The sequence below is a fragment of the Dipodomys merriami genome, unplaced genomic scaffold (assembly GCF_024711535.1).
Source record: "Dipodomys merriami isolate MVZ:Mamm:240054 unplaced genomic scaffold, mDipMer1.0.p SCAF_314, whole genome shotgun sequence".
NCBI lineage: Eukaryota > Metazoa > Chordata > Mammalia > Rodentia > Heteromyidae > Dipodomys > Dipodomys merriami.
This window is the reverse complement of record NW_027204649.1, coordinates 984,277-1,000,790: the sequence shown is the minus strand read 5'-3', so window position 1 is coordinate 1,000,790 and position 16,514 is coordinate 984,277. Positions and strand designations below refer to the sequence as shown.

General features: G+C 40.4%; 1 protein-coding gene across 7 annotated transcripts in view; it reads right to left on the bottom strand.

The window, feature by feature from the left end:
* LOC138841306 (phosphatidylinositol-3,5-bisphosphate 3-phosphatase MTMR2) overlaps positions 1-16,514 on the bottom strand; it is a 42,926-nt gene that overhangs the window by 3,758 nt on the left and 22,654 nt on the right. For all 7 annotated transcript variants that reach the window (XR_011376380.1, XM_070041983.1, XM_070041977.1 and 4 more), the window contains 8 exons: positions 16,285-16,395; positions 13,834-13,935; positions 12,837-12,920; positions 8,482-8,631; positions 7,648-7,836; positions 4,412-4,597; positions 2,268-2,474; positions 963-1,055 (listed from right to left, as the gene is read on the bottom strand). Coding sequence is in view for 6 of the 7 variants with exons in the window: in XM_070041983.1 (XP_069898084.1) it covers positions 963-1,055; positions 2,268-2,474; positions 4,412-4,597; positions 7,648-7,836; positions 8,482-8,631; positions 12,837-12,920; positions 13,834-13,935; positions 16,285-16,395 (1,122 nt within the window). In the remaining variant the exon portion in view is untranslated. The remainder of the gene's footprint in view (positions 1-962; positions 1,056-2,267; positions 2,475-4,411; positions 4,598-7,647; positions 7,837-8,481; positions 8,632-12,836; positions 12,921-13,833; positions 13,936-16,284; positions 16,396-16,514) is intronic.

Sequence of the window (16,514 nt, the reverse complement as noted above, 5' to 3'; positions counted from 1 at the left end):
GAAAAGTTGTAACCTTAATAGTAGAGGACAGCATACATAACATATAACAGCAGTGAGGTGATCTAACAGACTTCTTAAAGGGCAATTTAACAGGCCCTCAGTTTTCAGGTGGCACTCCACAGCTGAATGAGAAACTGCTGTAAAAAACAGCTAGTTCTATGTCCCATCACTTCCCAGCATGCTTTTAAGTTTTTCATCATCTTGACAAAACTGTTAGCCTAATCAGTGAACATTTCCTCACAGAGAAAACAGTAACAGAGCATTGCTTTTAGAACATTAACAAAATTACCAAGGGTAAAAGTACACAAATCTCATGGCTTCTCCAAGGCAAAACAACTCCTGCCAAGTAAATGATGCAATTCTGCTATAGTTAAACAGGACAACAGTCAACCAAAAGTGGACCCTGTTATTTGGGGGCCAGTACCCAAAGTCTGATAGGATTCATGTAGCTCATATTTCAAAGTAGAACTTCAAACCTACTGTAGGAAATAGCAAACATGGCTAAACTTATAAATATGCAGCACCCCCCCCTTCCCTTTGAAGCCCAATACATCAAAGGCATAGTTTATAAAAATAGAATTGCATCCATACATTGGATAGATAACTAGCAGGCATTTATACAGGGGATATTTTTTATCCCTCTCCATAACATACCATTCTTCCAAGTGTTTTTCAGTTACTTCTAGTATTTTCCCAAAAGGCTAAATCTATTGGTCCTTGTTCAGATAAACCTACTTATTACAAAGCTTTTGGAAAAACAATAGTGTTTGTCATGTACCATGTTAGTTTCTATCCAATTTCCTTAAGATGGCGAAAATCACGCAACTACTTAGCTAACTTCTCTTAGTAATAAAGAGATCATTCTCTAAAATTGAGCATATCCATATTAATGTAGCATTAGTTCAAAGTGGAGAAAGTTATATTGCAAACCAGTGCCCCGCAAAAGAAATGCAGGAAGTCACCTGTCTTGTCACTTGCCAGACACAGTCAATAAACTGGAGGAAAACAGGCGATCTGTCTGCATCTGCGTGGTTCTTATCTCCATGGCCAACTCTCTGAAGCACAAAATGAAACAGTATTAGTAAAACATAAAAGTAAATACAACGAAAGGAGATCTGGTTCCAAGAAACTGTTGTTCATAAGCACAATATGGAAGTAGACATTTTCACAATTCTGACAATTAGACACACACACATTTTCATATATAAACTTCCAGAAAAATTCTGGAAGCTTAATAAATGAAACCCCGATTAAAAGGTTGATAATGGACTGGCCCTCAAAGCTTAAGACATTAGTCCTGGAGACAAGTCTCCTTATAAGTGTGTCATACAGGGGCAGCAGAATGCACACTTCTCTTTTACTGTGTTAGCCAGTGAGTGAACTGCTGCTATGGGAGAAGCCACATGAGCACCTGATCAGCCTCTCAAGCCTGCGGTCACTCACCCAGTTCAAACAGAACCCTGCTCCTTTCCCCAAAGCAGGGATTCCTTCTCAAATTGAGACTTAAAAAAAAATCCCTCAATAGTATTTACCTTTCCCCACACTGGCATTTGTAATAATGGTGCAAAAGTGATAAAAGTAGAAGCCTCTGTGCCTTTAGCCAAGTCAGCAAGTGCTGGCAATTGGGCTACAGTGACCCAATGTAACAGCAAAAATTAGCCTCATTAAGTCTCTCCTCAAGACACGTGTTTGGACTCTGTCTTTGTAATGGAATGACCTGAGGATGTGGGGAATGTGTTCCTGTGTGACTTACCACGTGAAGGATGAGCGTGCTGCTTTGCATGTGTATGGTCATTGGAGTTTTACTGTCTTGGGAAGCATAATAGAAAGCCATGATTTAGTCTCAACTGAGTTGAATTTTTATTTTTACTCCCATTTAGTCCTAAAACCCTTATGTGAACAATACTGTTCTGTATAGCTTCTTTAAGAAATAGAAGCCACTGTTGTCTTTTTAACTTGTCAGATAAGCTAGAAGTGCTTTATGATTCTATCATGATCGTACTGTTTTGTTTGGGTCTTGTACAACCAGGCTGGCCTGGAACTTGCTTCTTCTTGCCTTAGCCTCTCAAGGGCTGCCTAACTGACTCTTTGGAGTAGGAAACACCCACAGACCTTACTGAGTGATGGCAGTCCTCACGGATGGGGACAGATGCCTGATGGCAGCCACATTTTTATATTGTATTCATTCCTCTCTAGAGAAGTCGTCAGTTTTAGGTCAACACTGCCACATGGCCTACCTGTCACACCAGTCAAAGTTTTTTACTCACTAGCTGAAATCGATGTCCAAAGCTCAGCCACTCCTTCTCGATGAGGACCTCAAATCCCCGTATGGTTCTGTAGTAGCCATCCAACATGAGCATGGCCAGGGATGAGAGCTGTGCTGTGCGGTCCCAGCCGTCACTGCAGTGCACGACCACTGACGTCTTCCCGGACTCCACCTTGTCAGCAATCCGCAGAGCCCCTGCCAGGATTAGCTGCCCAGTGGAGAGAGGAGAGGAGCATCGGCCTCTTGAAAATGCTTTTCACAACTTACCAAACACATCCAAGTAACTTCAGAAAAACTGAGTTCTAAAGAATCAAGTATGTCGACATCTATACAAACAAAAGTAATCTTATGCTAACTCAAGTCTAAGTTTCTACTATCTAAAGTAATTATTTAAACAAAGTACCTGAAAGCAATCAATTAGACTTACTCTAAAATAATGTGTAGACTAAAATGTTTCATGTCAGATAGTGAACAGCAAGCATAATAAAAACATTGCAGTAAGGTACTGCATAAAAACTTCACCTACTATCAGAATATTTAACCCTTTGAGAAATATGGAGAAGCAATATGCAAAATAACTTTTCTTCAAAGTCCTGAGTGAGAACTAAACACAAAAGCAAAAGATCCTTAAGAATGAGTAATTAAACCAGGTACCAGTGGCTCATGACTGTGATACTGACTTCTCAGGAGGGTGAGATCCAGTAAGGCCAACCCAGGCTGAAAAGTCTGATCTGCCTCAAAACCAACCAGCCAAAAGCAGGGCTAGGGGTGTGACTCAAGTATTATCACCACCAGCTGAGCAAGTAAACTGAGGCAAGCTCTGGGCACTGAGTTTAGACTTCAGTACCCACAAGAAAAACAATGTAGTTCCCATCCTTTTGTATGGCTACCATTAAAATCAGTATGGCAGCACACACAACGACCAGGATTGGGAGGCTCATGAGAAACCAGAGTTTGATTGTGTTCTGAAGCACCCTCAACCTATGTTTCAGAACCATTTGTGAACAAATGTAAATTCAGGCTTAGTAATCACTAATGCAAAGGCTTAGTTAGCAACGGCCAACTGACAAGTGTGATCCAGAGTGGTGCTCATTCATAAAGACTTAGGGCTCCCCCTCCCTCTCTAGCCCACTGCCTCGGGTGCTAGAGACACATCTACAGAACTGCCTGCTTTGTGAAGCTTGCGTTCTTTGTAGTAGTAGGGCCTAACCACTTGCAAACCAGGAAGTGGACAACACACCACGTGTCCAAGAATGGGAAGGCTCCAGGGGAGTGGTTGGAAAGGTGGATTTTTGGACAGAGTTGGAGAATAGGAGGGGTGTGTGTGACTTGTTTCTGCTGGGAGGCAAAGCCAGCTTCTTGAGAAGCATGGTGCCCTGACACAACTGATCACCTGGACATTTTCAGAAACACATGCATTTATGAGTTCGAAATCAAGTCTTATGGTTGGCAGCACATTCTATAATTTCACACATGGGCCTATGAACAGGCCCCATGTGGTGTAGCTCATAGCTTCTTACAAAGAACAAAAGGGCTGTAATTTTCATTAAATCACTTTCGTTTTCAATTCTGTGTTTCAGAGAATTCAGATGGAAAATCTGCTCTTTAAATGTATTTCTCATTTCATAGCCTATAGGTAGCCTGGTAATTTGTATTACTGAAATTTAGATCATCCTTGGAAAGAATATTAAATGGCTAGGTGCTTCAAACATTAACATATTAGTGTTTGCTCATTTCTCCAACCAGGTGGTTTTAACTTCATAAATCATGCAGTGAGTATTTACTGGATACCTACTCATATGAGCAGTGCTTCCTAACAGAGTCTGGATTCTTCATATGTTGTGTGACATAAAAGCAAATAAATGAAGGACAATATTACCTGGGTTAAATGGAAAGAAAAAGGATGAAATGTAAATAAAGACAGCCTGGGAAGACTTCATGAAAGAATGCAATGGAGTCTGAAGGATGGGTAGAAATCAGATACGGTGGAAAATGAATACAACAGAACCAAATGCATTCAGACATCCAAACAGTAATTCCAGTTAGCAGAGCAGTCACCTAATTTCCACTGTTTAGAAAGGTCTCTTTCACAGAGGCAATATAAAAGGTAGAGAAAGTCCTTGAGACATAGTAGCATATACACACCTTAATATGTTCTAGCCAGTGAGTAGACTCCAAGTTAGACAACCAGTGTGTCTCCTCAATGTTAGGGTACACAATCTCCTTAAGTTTTCGTAATGATTCTCTCATAACATGAATATTATGGATATCCAGAAAAACCAGCTCTGCATTCTGATAGGCATCTTCACTTTCATAACCTCCACCCTTGGCCTGTAACAAGGGCACATGATGGGAACCGGTAAGTGACATCACAAGCCACTGGATGTGGAAAGCCACCACAGATTACACATAATACTCAATACAGAACTGCGGATGGCTCAGGCTCTTGGTCAGCCTGGCTCACTAATCTAACTGAAACAAGCATTTACCCTCGTGGCTTTTAACACTCAATGCAAGTACATAAACATTTTCAAGAGCCAGCTTTTCTGATTGCAAATCCTCCCCCACCCCCTTCCCTTCATACCTACACCATTAGACTAGGCTTCAGGTACAAGGGTCTTAGGCCTGCTTTGCCAGTGCAGTTCCTCATTTACTCTTAATAGGTGCAAAATAAAGTCTTTGCAACTCTAATGGCTTTCATGTTTGGCAGCATTCATCTACCAAATGTCAAGAGAATTATTACTTGTCTGTGGATTCAGAGATGCCAGAGTTTTTCAGGTCGGTAGTGATTAACACAGGAGGGTTCCAGGGCCAAATGACATCAAAGATACCCTCAACAACCCACCTTCCCCACCAGTCCCCAGCTTGCACAGTTCACCGCCCAACAGACGGTTCCAGGCCATCAGTGTACTGGGTCAGAGCCCTTGTGGTCTAATAATTTCTGGAAATGCCCTCAGACACAACCAGAGATACGCTTCACCAATACCCTAGGCAGTTCTCACACCAGCCAAAGCTGGCAAATCAAGACTGATCGTCACAATCTGCATATACATTAGCCACATAATAGAATACTAAACGTCGCTATCTAGTACAGAATACCAAACACCACCATCTTCAAAGATTTCAATGTACAATGTACATCTTAAGTTTTTCAAACTAAACTATAGCTGAAAAACTTTTTCTAGACTTAGTATTTTTATGTTTTGTGAAAATATATACTTAGGCATAAAATCATAATTCTTAGAAACCTACGGAAGACAAATTTGGACTAGCTGGTGCAGCATCTACCTACCTGTAAGCCCAGCTACTGGAGAGGTAGAGGCAAGACAATTATGAGTTCAAGACCAACCTAGGTAAAGTTACCAAGATCTTTTAACTCAAAAAAACAAAAGCAGGACTGGGGCAATGTTCAAGTTGTAGTGTGCCTGCCCAACAACCAGATTCAATCCCCAATACAAAAAAAACCAGAAACTCACCAAATCCTAATAACCACAGTCTACACAAAGGTGAGGGGCTGTAGGTTGAGATGTGAAACACACCGAGTATTTTTTTTTTTTAAATTTATTTTTGGGTCCGGTTGTGGGGCCTGAACTCTGGGCCTGGGCGCTGTCCCTCAGCTCTTCAGCTCAAGGCTAGCGCTCTACCACATGAGCCACAGCACCACTTCCGGCTTTTTTCTTTTTGCTTATGTGGTGCTAAGGAATCGAACCCAGGGCCTTGGGCATGCAAGGCAAGTGCTCTACCACTGAGCCACCTTCCCAGCCCCACACTGAGTATTTTTAAAGGTACAACTAGAGCCTGGAGATGCCAACTTTTGATAATAAAACCATAAAAATACAAGAAAATTACTATAAAAGAAGAGTGGCTACTTTTGGCAGAGCTAATGCAAAAAATTGACTGGGGTTGGTCTACATGAAGAACTTTTTTTTTTTTGTCAGTCGTGGGGCTTGAACTCTGGGCCTGGGCGCTGTCCCTCAGCTCTTCAGCTCAAGGCGAGCACTCTACCACTTGAGCTACAGCGCCACTTCCATACATGAAGAACTTAATAGCTGGCAGTTTTAATTCTTGACCCGGGTCATGATTCCAAGAGTAGGTGTCATATATAATTCACTGGGCTACAAAGGTATTTCCACTATGCCGACTGAAGGGACACACATTTGTAAACTAAAGAAGAAATCCATGAGGTTCAAAGCCAGCCTGAACAAGAAGGTTTGTGGACTCTTATTGCCAATAAATTACTCAGAAAAAGCTGGAAGTGGTGCTGTGGCTCAAGTGGTAGAGTGCTGGCCTTTAGCACAAAGGCTCAGGGACAGTGCCCAGGCCCTGAGATCAAAGTACCAGGACCAACAAGGAAAGGAGAAAAAAAAAAAATCCAAGGTGAATAATGGTGTGGGAATGATTTTTAAAGAAAGACTGATAAGGAACCTAACACCCTACCCTAACACCACTTCTGCCTCGTATTTCTCCCTTCCCTTTTGTCCTAGAAAATAACCCTAAATTTCACTCCCACCAGATAATGAACAAAGCTCAGGGAGGGGAACAAGCAGTTCTCTAGAGAATATCTGCCAGATCTCTAGCTGAGTCTTCACTGACAATTATTTCATTGCACATTTCTATCCATAATTAACATGATTTAGAATGCCATTCTCCTCCCTCATGCTTCCTTTAGGAGAGATTTTTTTTTAAATAAAGGATGCCTGGAACTCACCAGGCCCTCAAAAACCTGAGTAGGGCAGGAAAAATTAGGAATGTTTTCCATAACACTGTTTAAAAACTCAACCTAAATATCTAACAACAGTTCAGTCTAGTTATGATACCGTAAAATGATACTACAAAAGAATTTTCATTGACATAGAAAAATAGTGCTAATAATTTTTTTTTTTTTTGGTCCGGTCGTGGGGCCTGAACTCTGGGCCAGGGCGCTGTCCCTCAGCTCTTCAGCTCAAGGCTAGTGCTCTACCACTTGAGCCACAGAGCCACTTCCGGCTTTTTTCTTTTTTGCTTATGTGGTGCTGAGGAATCGAACTCAGGGCCTCATGCATGCAAGGCAAGCGCTCTACCACTGAGCCACCTTCCCAGCCCCAGTGCTAATAATTTTTAAAAGGAAATTATCTCACTGTTTCAAATGTGTGCATGCAAAAACATACAGGTCTGGAACTATAATCAAAGTTGAATGGTTATATCCCTCAGAGTTTGCAGTGTTTTAAGATATTTTGTGTATCTGCCTTAGCTACTTCTTAATTCATATAAACTTTCAGTTTCAGAAATATTAAATAACAAATTTAAAATCACACCAAGTAGAGGAGCCAAGATAAGAACGTGGGTCTACCTGGCTTGTGAAAACTGCAGTTATAAAGCCTCAGGACTAAAAGACATCTCACCTTATTGGCTACGGCATTAACACTGGGCCGAGCATCAAAAATGAAGATTTTATGGGATTGAGCGTTAGAATCCATGATGGCCTGGAGGTATTTCTCATCCTCCTTGCTTCGCTTCCCACTCACTCCTACCAAGGGCTGGCTGCATCGAGTGATGGTGGCTTGACTTTCGGGATGAATCCATGACAAAACCTACAGAGGGGAGAAGGAAAACACATGCTGCTCCATTGTAATTCCCAAACCCTTCTTTAATGCTCTTCTTTCTCTGGATCCAAAGACTGGCCATAAGAGGACAACTGCCTGTGAGGAAAAGTCACCTGTCACTACCATCTGGAAAACTTGGTCTAATTCTTAAGCAGATACTAATCTGTAGAAATCACTGATTATTGGAAAGTGTTCTTAGAAAAGTAATAGATCAAAACAAGGCTAAGTAACCCTAATGTTCTGATTTTATTACTTTAATCAGTAAAACTCTAAAGTAACTTAAGTCTTCACAATCTGTGGGTTCTGTGACTAAAATTATTTGAATTGATATTTCTAGATCATCATTCTCCATTTCTTTTTTGGATTTAATGGAAAAGAACATTATAACAATATAAACATGCCTAAGATACAGAGATAGTATGTATAGGGAAAATGTTTTCAACTTAAGTACAAGGCATTTTTAATTTTACTGTTTACAGATTTTAAATTTAGTTTTAATTTTAGCAAATAACTCAGTCTCCAATGTTCCCATGCAGACTATAAAGACTTTGCTGCTCCCATGCTCCAGTTCCTACAGCCTCAGGGGGAGCACAAAGAATCTGCAAAGCAAGCCCCGCCCGAGCATGCACTTACTGGGATCCGGCCCCTGGACCTGAAGGAGGCCACTCTCTTCAGCTCTTCATCAGGAATGTTTGCTGGCACCACCAAGAGGGCAGGGTACGTGTCACAGAGCTCATAGCGCTCGTTTACCTTTGTTACTCTCCAGCTCTCATTTGGAATGCCCTACACATGAAATAAAAGACCAGTTCTCCAATGAAACATTACAGGACAACAGGGCAGTCGCCATCCTTGTCAACCTCCCCATCTCCTCTAGTCAATTCTTAAGCTGGAATAGTGATTAGACCTTTCAACATAGGGAAGGTGGGACTGCAAATATTCCTTCTATCTCAAAAGAGAACAGTCTCAGTCTGATTAGAATGCTGCTATTCGTGTACACAAATTCCACAGAAGTGGCTTTAAGCAAATTTCAGAAAGCTATACTCCACATCTATTACTTGCAAGCTTTTTCTCTTTTTTAAATATATTTTTTATCATAAAGATACTGTACAGAGGGATTACAGTTACATGAGTAAGGTAGTAAGTACATTTCCTATCGAGCACTGTTACCCCTCCTTTGTTTTTCCCTACCATCCCTTCCCTCCCAACCTCCCCAACTCCCCCCTCCCCCAAGTTGTAAAGTTCGTTTTCAACATAGTGTCTTGTATATCTCATTGTTACAATGGGTCAACCTGTACCCGTGTTTCAGCATTTCATTATTTCCCTTCCCCTCCCCAAATAGAAAAATGTATATTCAAGATGTAGGGCACCGGAATCAACTATAGTGAAGACAGGGTATTTATACCATGGGGGAAGAGCACACCAAAGAAACAAACAAACAAACAAATCACATGGTACATTATAAATACATTTAAAAACCACAGCAAGAAAGAAAAAACACTTGTGTCTATCTTGGGGTTCATTTTGTTTAACATCATCTTATATAGTCATATGTACATAGCTTTTGACCTTTTCTATTTGTCCTAGACATAAACTAGTTATTGCAAATAAAGGAAAACATGGGACCAATGTTTCTTTGCACCTGGCTTACTTCACTTAATATAATTTTTTTCCAAGTCTTTCCATTTTCTAACAAATGGGGCAATGTCATTCTTTCTGATGAAGGCACAGAATTCCATTGTGTATATATACCACATTTTCTTGATCCATTCATCTGGGTGGTGACACTCACATTCAGGTCTAGTGAATGTCATTTTTGGTCGGTGGTGGGGCCTGAACTCTGGGCCTGGGCGCTGTCCCTCAGCTCTTCAGCTCAAGGCTAGTGCTTCTACCACCTGAGCCACAGCACCACTTCCGGCTTTTTTTTTCTTCTTTGCTTATGTGGTGCTGAGGAATCAAACCCAGGGCATGCAAGGCAAGCCACCTTCCCAGCCCTGTGAATGTCATTTTGTACAAGAAGTAGTGGTGGCAGTTTGTGATTTGACCAAAGCTACTCATTAGGAAGTAGTACAGATACATGCACCTTCCCAACCTATCCTATTTACAAGAGTCCATTATGAGGAAAAATGTGCTTACTTTGCTCTGATTGTTATATACAAAACAGTCGAAAGCAGTTTCCCATAAAGTACTGCTCCTCCAGCTTTTGCCAGATGACATTAAAATTCTGAAGGAAAACAATCCTTTTGCAGCCAGTGTCACATGGCAGATAGTCTCCATGGAGACTTCTATCCCTGGCCTATTCGTCTTGCTCTAGCTTGGGCCCAATTTGCACCCCATGACCTAAGTGGTTAGACATGATGCAAATATAACCAGTAAGTTCTAAAAACTGGCATTTCAAGCAAGCAATTTGTTTTCTTGCAGAGGGAATTACTGGTGTTTGAACTCAGGGCTTCCTGATTGCTAGGCTGCCACAACCCCAGGCCTTTTTTCCTTTTATTTTTCAGATAAGATGTTACATTTTTGGCTAAGGGCCTGTCTCAGATCTTGGACCTAACTATCTAAATCTCCTGCATAGCTGGGATTACACAGTGTATCACCAAGCCTGGCTTGCTGGTTGAGAACTGGGGAAGAGGGGGTCTCACTGACTTTTTTACAGTGCTTCAAAGTCAAGGTGACCTGAAGCTGCCAGAATGAAATTGGAGTTGCCTGAGTCAACCCTGACCCAGGCAGGCCTGAACAAAGGCGGGAGTTTGTGAAAAGGCGGCTGTGATACAATTGCTGAGCCACAAGTTGGTGCAACTAACCCAGTGCTTCTACAAGGCTACCCGCCCAATCCTGAGACCGGCACTACCTTCACTGTGGCCCTGAGCTGTTTCTTCCTCACTTTGGACTTTCACAACTTCTTTCTTGTCTCAGCTTCTCAAATGTGTACAAAAACAATGTCTACTGCCAATACAATGCTCTGCTTTTCCAAATAAATACCGTTGTTCTTCGGAGAATCTGTTTTTCATTTTATTATTGATAAATACAACTACTTAAAAAGTAAGCCAGGAATGATTCTGTTTTGTACCTTGGCTAAATACTATTTCAGCAGCTGACAGGTAGCGGGCAATGGGGAAATACCAAGGAAACCTGAACTTGAGGAAGAGAAGGTATTTTAATGAAACTTCTGGATGGCCTGCCTTTCCAGCAGGTAAGTGAATCAGCATATACTGTCCTTATAGAAAGTGATGGACGAGGAATCCTAGGACCCCACAGGCACCAGTAACAATGAAAGCACTAGTTCACAAATGACTCAAGATCGCATATGTAGTGTGAGAGTCAGTAAAAGGCAAGTCCAAACCCAAGTCTTTTCACTGGTCTACAATTAGAATATGACATCTGCATAAACTATGAGTCTACAAAACACCAGTGGGCTGAAAACTAGAGTGAATCTTACAGTATTTGAGCTTTCTCAGTTTGAAAAAGGAAGCTTTGTTCTGTGATGTTTAGAATCTTCAAACTCTATTGAGCACAAAAAGAAAAGTACAGAACCTAGTGCACGTATGCTATGCAGGCTAAGTCTGTGATGCACACAGAGATATACCAAAGCTCCACAGGTAGGACAGGTAGGACGTCCTGGTCAGGACTATGGCAGCTGGAGCCAAACCGTCTGCGAGAGAAGCCTGCCTCGCAAGACACCGTGTGGGTGCTGGACAGGGTCCTCAACCACAGCCCGTTTTTAGATTGTATCATTCTAATTATGTAACACAAATGTACACATTTCTCACTAATGGGTGAAATTTTATTAGAACTACTCTGGAAAATTTTCTTTACAAGAAGAGACAGTCTCTCAGGATCAGAAACCTGTCTTTTTATAAAAACGATTTTGATAATGGGAAAAAGTGTCATAATGAAGAGCATGGTTCTAGAGCCAGATTTCCTGAACTCAAATCTTAGTTTCCACACTGAATACCTTTGTCCCTAATTCCTATCTTCAGTTTACATGTAGTCTGTGCAGATACTAGTACCTTGCTCACAGAACCAAGATAGACAAATGAATTAGTATTTAGGAAATGCTTAAGAAAAATCCTGGCATACACATGTATCCTATACAAGTGTACCACATAGTTCAGTAAACATATCAATACATAAAGAAGATTTGTTAGTTGACAAATAGATTCAGAAACTACAGGCAAAATAAGCTTCCTTCATGCTCTTCAACAGTTATTGTCAAATACATGCCAAGCACTACCCTCCATCCAGAGGCTACAGCAGTGAGAAAACAGATGTAGAATACCTTCCTTTTTGGAGCATGAAAAATACCAAGGAAATACAGAGGATTCCTTCAGAAGCTGGTAACACTGGTGAAGAATTAAAAAGCAAAACGGTCTCAGAAGAAAAGGCAAGAGAAGAAAGGGGCAAACAGGTATCAGAAATATCCACAAATAGAAAACATTTGAGAAGGAGGTCACCAATAGTGCTTAATATGCACATGAAAGATGTGACAGAATCAGTCAAAACGATGAGTGGACTTTCTTCTTACATACTGATCAAAGTAAATCAATGCTGTGCTTAACATACCCATAACAGGAATTTCACTATGCAGCTATTAAGATAGAAAACCTTCAAAAATTCAGTTATAAGCAGAACAATTATAAAGAAATTTTTCAGTTATAGAATAAATAAAAATCTGAGTATTAAGTGGAATATAAAAATATGGAAGCATATATGCCTACTTGACTTCCTTATTTTTCTCTTTCTAAGGATTGTTTTTAAATAAACTAATACTTTAAATTCTCAGATGAGTTTCATAAAAGTTCATAAGAGATACTAACATTCTGGAAAGCAGTCCAAAGAAAGTGAAAGGTAACCAATCAGGATTAGTGTTTATTCATTAAAAACAACAACAACAACAACCACCCCCAAGCCTGGTTTTCTTCTTCTACCCATTTTTCTTTATAATGAAAAGAACACAGAACACTAATATTGAAAAACTAGGAAGTACATACCTGCCTTCGATATTCCAAAAGAGGGTCATAGAGTTTCCACCCATTCTCAGGGAATACTTCTTTGTACTCGAAAGCAAACAGAGGCTATATAAACAGATGATAGTTACAAGTCACATAATAAGATTATAAGTCAGAAATATATCCTTTAAAAATTTTAACTTTTCTGTTTTAATATACTTTTATCTGCGAAAATATTTTTGGCACTTTCTCATGTTGTTTTAGTTTTTGGTTTGTACTTTAAAATACAGTATTTTAAATATTTTCTGAAGTACAGAAAAACAGAGATCAACCCAAGAAATTTACCAACTGTTGGCATCGTATTTCCTTCTGATATCCTTGTTAGCTTTGTAGGTTAATTCTAAATTCTACATGATGAGGCTTAAGTCTAAATTCTAAATAATGAAATTTATTTTTAAACAAGGATCTTCTCCTGTACCTAATAGTATAACATCTAGTTACCAGCAGGGATGAGGAAGCTCTGACGTTTCTACATTTTCTAAAACATTAAATGGAATTGTTTTTGGCTTATAATTTGAATTAAAAAATATCATTTTTATAGACTTACTGGTATAGATTCAACCATGTTATAAGAAAACAAAACAAAACCCGTTAAGAGTCAAAGGAGCAGTGCGGCATTCAAATTTTCCTCCCTTACTAGAGTATGATCAATGTTTTATCTCTGTAGCTGGGATAAGAAGGGGAAGAGTGGAGGCACACTAACAACTGCTCCAACTTGCTGTCTTACAGTTAAGATTCCAACTCAAAAGGAGATTTTAAATCTTAATAGCTTTTAATCATGGAGTCTTCTAGATTAAAAGTTCACATACTTACAAAAAGTTTCAGTTGGAGATACTCTGAAATGAGCTATCTTTCCTATCTAAACAAACTGGCCCAAAAGGTTAGCTTAAACCTAAATTACTATTTACAGCTGATTAAATGTATAGATCCTATATAACCTAATTAATCATTTTACACATCCTCAAAGATGAGAACTGACCAGGCTGTTAGAAACAGGAAACGCATATTTCATCAGATTCTCAAATATAGATCTTCTGGTTCGCCCCTCAGGTTTATGAGCAAATCGTAAATTCCTAATATCCTAGAAAAGATTTAGAAACCAGGTTAATCATTATTTGACTGTTTTATTTAATGAATAAATAAGATTACTTGGAACTACTGAATAAAACATTAAGACTGTTGGGTGCTGGTAACTCACGCCTGTAATGCTAGCTACTCAGGAGGCTCAGATCTGAGGATCATGGTTCAAAGCCAGCCCGGGTAGGAAAGTCCGTGAGACTCAGCTCCAATTAAACCACTAGAAAACAGGAAGTGGTGCCATGTTCTAAGTGATAGAACACCAGCCTTAAGCAGAAGAGCTCAAGGACAGCGTGCAGGGCCTGAGTTCAAGCCCCACAACCAACAACAACAACAACAACAAAAAACCATTAAGATCTGTGAAAAACAATATAAAAACAGAGGGCAGCTCCTGGAAGCAGGAGAAAAGAAAAAGAAACCAAGGCAGGATTCGAGGGAAGAAATTTTACCTATACTTTCAGACTCAACGCCAGCCAGTGAGAGAGGAAACAAGTGATGAAAAAATTTGGAGATTAGAGATACTGCATCTGAAGCTTAGTACCATGACTCACACACACTACCAGTGCATGTTCTTTCCCGTGAATGCCCATTTTGTCAGGATTTGCCTATTAAAACCTGTTTCTTTGGAATGACATTTTCATTGTGTCTACTGATTATTTCCCTACTTTATTATTCCTATTAGGACACATTTCTATTGGACTTCCTCATAACCCGTGCTGCTAGACTGACAGACTCAAACTTTGCCTGAGATGATCTATTTTTCTCCAATATGAAAATTCTGAATAGTTTGGTTAATATCTTCCAGGCTCCATAGTCAGACAGAAAGACAGGCTCTTTCATTATTTGTCCATAAGCAATTTTCTATGCTTCAGCTAATAAGAGATGTTCATGTTCTGTGGATTGATATCTTTGTTTTTTTTTTTTTTTTGGGGGGGGGTATGGTCACGGGGCCTGAACTCTGGGCCTGGGCGCTGTCCCTCAGCTCTTCACCTCAAGGCTAGCGCTCTACCACTTGAGCAACAGTGCCACTCTTTTTTTTTTCTGCTTATGTGGTGCTGAGGCATCGAACCCAGGGCCTCATGCATGCAAGGCAAGCGCTCTACCACTGAGCCACCGTCCCAGCCCCTTGTGGACTGATATCTTTTTTTTTTTTTTGTCGGTCGTGGGGCTTGAACTCTGGGCCTGGGCACTGTCCCTCAGCTATTCAGCTCAAGGCGAGCGCTCTACCACTTGAGCTACAGCGCCACTTCCGGTTTTCTGGTGGTTTATTGGAGATAGGAGTCTCATGGTCTCTCCTGCCCGGGCTGGCTTTGAACCGCGATCCTCAGATCTCAGCCTCCTGAGTAGCTAGGATTACAGGCGTGAGCCACCAGCACCCGGCTTGGACTGATATCTTAACAACACTTAGAAAAAAAAAATGAGATCAAGAATAATTTCAAGGCTATCCATTTTATTTAAATGTTGTATTCTAGGTAGAATTTGAACTAGTTTTATTATCATTGTGTAAAATCACTATACTGTAATGCGTGTATAATACTAGTGTACTAAAGTCTGATCCAGAACCAAAATGGTATTTCATCATACCTTAAAAAAAAAATTTGCTAAGAACTGAGATCTTGTTTGCCCTAGTAAAAACCCTTTTCTTTCAGCTTAGTTCTAGTTATAAAGGGGCAATTTCATTGCCACAGCTCCACACATTTATTTACCTTGTGTTCCAATCTCACCCTCTACCACGTTCCTCTCCCTCCCCCTATATCAACACCAACAGGGTTCATTGACACAAAGCTTACAGCTACGACTGTAACAAAAACCATGAAGACAATGATTAAATCATTATACCAAATTCAAATTAACTTCTCAAATTATCGAAAGAGCCGGGCACCAGTGGCTCATGCCTGTAATCCTACCTCCTCAGGAGGCTGAGATCTGAGGATCACAGTTCAAAGCCAGCCCAGGCTGGCTTTAACCACCAGAAAAAAAAAGGAAGTGGCACTGTGGCTCAAAGTGGTAAAGCGCTCACCTTGAGCTGAAGGACTCAGGGACAGCGCCCAGGCCCAGAGTTCAAGTCCCATGGTCAACCACCCCCCTCCTCCCCACCCCCACCTCCTCCCTGCCAAAAAAAGATTATCAAAAGAAACAATTTAGGATTGTGGATGTGCTTTCTTTTACTTTGGGCACTGGTAGAGAGTTAAGAAAGGAAGGATACTGACAGTGAACCAGAGAAGTTTAGTTTTTCTTCTACTAGAATGACAATTCTACTATGCAATTCATTTGCTATCTTGAAAACCAGTTTCCAGATACAAAGCCTTTCACAAGGAATAAAATTGTATTGTATACATATTATAAAATTTACCTTGCATACCGTTTCCAGTCCATAAGAATTTTCACCTCGACTAGAGGCACCACCAATTTTTTCTACTCTACTAATTACACCAAGAGAAGCATCTAGAACAAATGGAGGATCCTAGGAGGAAAAAGGCAAACACAAAATTGAGCAACTGATACTATATAAGATAGAAGTTATAACCAGAGGATTAGGGGTCTAGCTCAGTGGTAGTCATCTTTCCTTCCCCTTGCATATAT